The 5,231-nt window shown below is 40.6% G+C and overlaps 1 protein-coding gene across 1 annotated transcript; it reads right to left on the bottom strand.

The window, feature by feature from the left end:
- Positions 1 to 3,950: 3,950 nt before the first annotated feature.
- LOC111891403 (uncharacterized) lies at positions 3,951 to 5,022 on the bottom strand. The gene has a single exon (XM_023887458.3). The coding sequence runs from the start codon at positions 4,951 to 4,953 to the stop codon at positions 4,093 to 4,095; it is 861 nt and encodes a 286-aa protein (XP_023743226.1). The 5' UTR covers positions 4,954 to 5,022; the 3' UTR covers positions 3,951 to 4,092.
- Between the last annotated feature and the right edge of the window lie 209 nt (positions 5,023 to 5,231).

Genomic DNA, 5,231 nt, shown 5'->3' with positions numbered 1-5,231 from the left:
TCTTGCTGAGTTGGTTGAAGTTTCAAAAATCATAAGGTTAATTACTATATTTCTTATTCTGAATTATCTTTATTAGAAGCAAATGAAACTTTCTCTCTATTAAGTGTGATATCACATTCTAATTATGATTTTTTTCCCTTTATGATTCGTTTTTATATTTTTTTTATAGGTTTTTAGAAGACAGAAGTATAAAACCTTTACTACTTAAGTTTCAAAATTGATGAACCTTTTGGTCGACAAAGTTATTTATAAGGATGTTTTTGTTGCCCACCAAGTGTTTGATAAAACGCCCAAACCAGTTTTTCTCGTGTTGCAACCCTATTGTTCAAGATAATGCAGTTTGCTTAGTTCGGGTGTTTCTTGTGCACACCAACAGTGTGTTGGTGTGCCATTTCCTCCCCTTCCTTGTTAAATATTGCTTCATAGTTTTAGCTTCATATTGAGGCTTGTTTTCTTGTATGGCTTCTTCTTCCACAAGTTCGAGTGATATTTGTATGTGCCCGTTCAAAAGCTACCATTGTTGCCCAAATGGTGAAGTGGGAAGTAAGGGGATTGGTCGTATGATTTCACACATCAAACATCATCATTTACCTACTGAAGATCGTAAATGTGTGTTACGTGAAGCTCTTTGTAGTGATGTTGGTTTATTTATGGCGGTGGAAGAAACGTTGAAGGCCTTTGGTCAATGGATGTGTGGGAAGTGTATGACTTTGCAGACTCTTAGCTGTTACTGTCATCACTCAGATGGTCGTGCGAGGTTTGTTACAGGGGATAACGGCTCGAGTCGTTACATTGTCGGTATCTAAAGCCGTTAACTAAAGATTTAGTGACAGATGCTCTTGGAGGGTTGGTTTTTGATGTTGCGCTCCTTGATCGTGTTTTTAAAGAGCCTATCACTACTGTCAAGAGTATCCCCCATAGTTGTCATCTTGCTTTCTCTCATGCTTTGAAGACTGCTCTTTACAAGGTGATTGCCCAACCTGGCTCGGTGGAGGCATGGATGTGTTTGTTACTTCTTCCTCGCTGCACACTGCAGGTGTTTAGACCCAAAAATAGACAAGAATGTAGGTCTGGGAATAGAAAATCCTTACAACAAAGCTCCATCCTGAAGTCCTTGGATACATGGGGGAAAGAGGGTGGTATCATGAAGTTAGTTCAAAATATGTTAGATAATCCCGAGGCTGGAGCTATAAGACAGGGTGGAGGCATCCTTCAGAAGGAGTCTACATCAAGTAACACCAACATTAGACAGTGTCTCCGTAAGGTTGCAGATGGTCATTTTACCGCAGTAGTGAAAGTGTTATGCTCATCGGGTGTTGCATCATATAATGGTGATACTATTAAAACTTTTGAGGACAAGCACCCTATCCATGCCGAGCCCCATAATTTCTGAACCTCCCCTTGTAGCAGACTTTGACTGTGTATTTGGTTGCATCAAATCCTTCCCTAAAGGAACTTCTTGCGGGAGAGACGGCTTGAGGGCTCAACACTTACTAGATGCCCTTTGTGGAGAAGGGTATGCTATTGTCACAGATCTCATACATGTTATCACTTCAGTGGTTAATTTATGGTTAGCGGGAAGATGTCCAACCATTTTGGTAGAGTTTGTTACGTCCGCTCCTCTCACACCTCTACTTAAACCCTACAACAGGATCCATCCGATTGCAGTAGGCACTCTATGGAGACGTCTGGTTTCGAAGGTTGCCATGAAAGGTGTGGGTAAAGAAATGGCCAAGTACCTTAATGATTTTCAGTGTCATTGGGGATTCAGAGGAGGTGGCTAGAGTGTTGAACATTATTCGGTTGCATGGTCCAAGTTTGGGTCTTGAGTTGAACATCAAGAAAATGGAGATTTTTTGGCCCTCCTGTGATGGTAGGAAGCTTCGTGCCGATTTACTCCCAATGGATATAGGGAGACCTTCATTGGGGGTGAAGCTTCTTGGGGGGGGGGGGGGGGATGTTAGTAGAGACACAAGGTTTATTAGCGGGTTGGCCATGAAGAGAGCGGTCAATGCTGTTGATTTGATGGGCCTTCTTCCACAAATATGTGACCCACAGAGTGAGCTCCTTTTGCTTCGATCATGTATGGGCATTGCAAAACTTTTCTTTGGTCTAAGGACATGTCAGCCGATACATATAAAAGAGGCAACTTTGTTCTTTGACAAAGGATTGCGCAGATCTATCGAGGATATGGTGGTATGTGGAGGCCCCTTCTTTGGAGACATTCAGTGGCATCTGGCTTCCTTACCTATTCGTTTCGGTGGTTTGGGTTTGTACTCGGCATACGAGGTTTCCTCCTATGCATTTGTAGCCTCGAGGGCCCAATCTTGGGCATTACAAGACCACATCTTACGTGACAGTGGCGTATGTGGTATGGACTCGGATTACCTATGTGCTATGACTCGTCTTCGCCATACAATTCCAGGATTTGACTGTAGCGGTTTCACTAATAAGGACACCCCCCCCCTAAATCCCAAAAAGCTTTGGCGTGTGCCATTTTTAGCAAAATCGTCCAAGATATGGAAGTCGACTTCAACATGACTGTCAGACAGAAAGCAGTCTTTGAGTGTCTGCGGGCACCTCATGCTTAGGATTTTCTATTAACTATCCCTATTGATGGTCTTGGCCAGCATATGTCTCCTGTGGAGTACCGAACTATCCTTCGGTACCGCCTCATGATTCTCATATTCCCAATTGACGAGATATGCCCAGTTTGTCGCAAGGCATGTATGGATACCTTTGGGGAACACGCGGTTCATTGTAGAGAGCTACCTGGTTTCAAGTACAGACATGATATGGTTTGGGATGTTCTCTTTGATGCTTGTCGGCATGCTAGTATTTCTGTGAAGAAAGAAGCGTCGGTGAACTTTTTGATGGACCCGCAGGATGGAAGGTTCACACTTAGACCGGCAGACATTTTGGTTTCTGGATGGATAGGAGGGAAGCATGCGTGCGTGGATCTTACTGGGGTCTCTCCTCTCGTTGGTTTGGGGAGCGGGGTTTACAGCTGGACATGCTGCTTTGAAAGTCGCTGCGTGCAAAGTTGTAAAGCACGAGAATGCATGTATAGAAAATCAACATGTGTTTGTACATTTTGCATTCGATACATTTGGTTTTCTCGCACCAGAGGCGGTGGAGCTCCTCAATAGAGTCCAACGGGTCATGTATTCTAATGTTATATCTCCTAAATCCACAAATATTATTTTCAAAAGAATTGGTTTTATCATCCAGAAAGGGCTAGCGGCGCAGCTTGTTGCCCGTTTGCCTTCAATCGATATGTATTGAACTTTTATTATAAAATATTATTGATTGTTAAAAAAAATTAGAATAGATTTTCTTTTTGTGTACTATTTTGATTTTTGAATGAAATTTTAGTTATGTATTTTGCAATATAATATGAAAAAATATAAATGTTTTGCTAAAATTTTTGTCTTTAAATTTGAAGGCCTATTTTTTTTTTTTTTTTTGCTAAATTTCAGTAAGCTACCAAAATCTCCTGTCTTTACTATAAAATCCAAAAATAATCAATCTATAACGATTTTTTACCGTTTGACCTGTAAAATATGTAAAGAGGAAACCATGTCAAGTGTTTATAGAAATGATTAATAAGATGACATGGCCAATTCATTTAGCTTTACAAATGAAATAAACAACCAATGGAGATGGATTGCATGTGATACAATATTCAATTTTTCATCGCTGCGTAGACTTTCAGCATTGGGTTTTATTTGGGGTTGTGTTCGCCAGTCATTGGATTTTATTAGATTCACCTTATTAAATTGAACGCCATGCCCACCGTCCTCCATGAAAGCATTCGTGACCTGATCTCGTTGACTAGTAAAGTTGATAACCATATCTTTGGTTTTTATCGAATCAAAGACACATATCTTATCTGTATACTTTTTCCCATTAAAAACGGTGCAATAAATTGTTACATTTGCGAAGATGCATGCTACAAGTATGATCCACTTATTAATCCAAATTGACTGGGAACGAAAAGATTAAAAATCAAATGCATAATTAATGTCACGCAAGTAAATGAAAACAAGCTAAAGCTAGAAACAACACAGAATCTTGATGCATTTGATCGCATTAATAGTAACGATTACGATGCAATCCGCTGATGCCCATTAGCTTTGTATCTATCATCATTTGGTGAATTTTCATCTGATTCTGTAATTTAAACATTTCAACCTGAAACGTCATTGCATCCATCGGAGCTTTCTCTGTCACCTTCGCTGACACGCACTGAACATGCATACCGTAATCACAACCCGACATACAATAGTACATACAATGTTTCTGCGCAATCCCACCTCTACAGACATCGCATTCAAACGTTTCGTGTGGATTCACATGAAGTAACGAAAGCCCATGTTCATGATCTTCCCTCCGGACAGTTTCCGGCAAGTTACAGCATCCCACATGTGCGTCATAACCACAAACACCGCAGTTATACAACTCACCCTCGCAGACCATACCACACACATCGCAAGTACATACAATATCATCAGAGTAAGGTGGGTTGGGGAGATAAAGCAAAGGGTGGTTCGGGTGAGCCTGAAGTTGGATCTGCTTTGGTGGATTAATACTCTTGTCGGACTTAGGTTTAAGGTCTTTATAAGCACAGTGGACATGGAGGTCGAATTCGCAAATGGAGCAACAGAAACACAAACCTGAACCAGTTTGATTACATGAGTTGCATATGAAAGAACCGGCGGTGTACGTTGAAGAAGGGAACAACGAGAGAGGGTGAGCGGGGTGTGATGGATGGATCAATGATCTCGCTGCATCGAAGCATTGGTCGTGAAGGAAAATTTTGCAACGGCGGCAAGAGTAGACCGGAGTTCCAGTACAAGGAAATTTGCAGCCTGTACAAGTGAGTTGTGCACCTTCTAAGCTTTTGTGGAAAGAAAGATTGTGTGGGTGGCTAAAATGCTTATACCCTTCCATAATTGGTAAGTTGGCATTTTACAATTTTCAATCACAGGTTATATATAACGCCAACAATTAACATAAAATATTCTTCAGCAAAGTCGTAGAAGACTTTGTGTGAGGTAAACTGATACGACGTATCTTCACCGATCTCGTCCTAATCTTTAAGTCCAAAGTCAACCAACATACAATAATACTAACGGATAGATCTTAAAATAAGTTTCTAAATTGTTTGTTTTATAAATTTTAAGAAATGCGTTTATGATATTTTTTTCACCAATTATCACATAGACGGA

Source organism: Lactuca sativa, chromosome 7 (assembly GCF_002870075.4).
Source record: "Lactuca sativa cultivar Salinas chromosome 7, Lsat_Salinas_v11, whole genome shotgun sequence".
Taxonomy (NCBI): Eukaryota; Viridiplantae; Streptophyta; class Magnoliopsida; order Asterales; family Asteraceae; genus Lactuca; species Lactuca sativa.
The sequence above is the reverse complement of the archived record's forward strand: the minus strand, read 5'-3'. Positions and strand labels throughout refer to the sequence as shown.

Bases quoted from the DNA above. Each gene is read 5' to 3' on its own strand.
- LOC111891403 (XM_023887458.3), bottom strand. From the start codon at position 4,953: ATGGAAGGGTATAAGCATTTTAGCCACCCACACAATCTTTCTTTCCAC.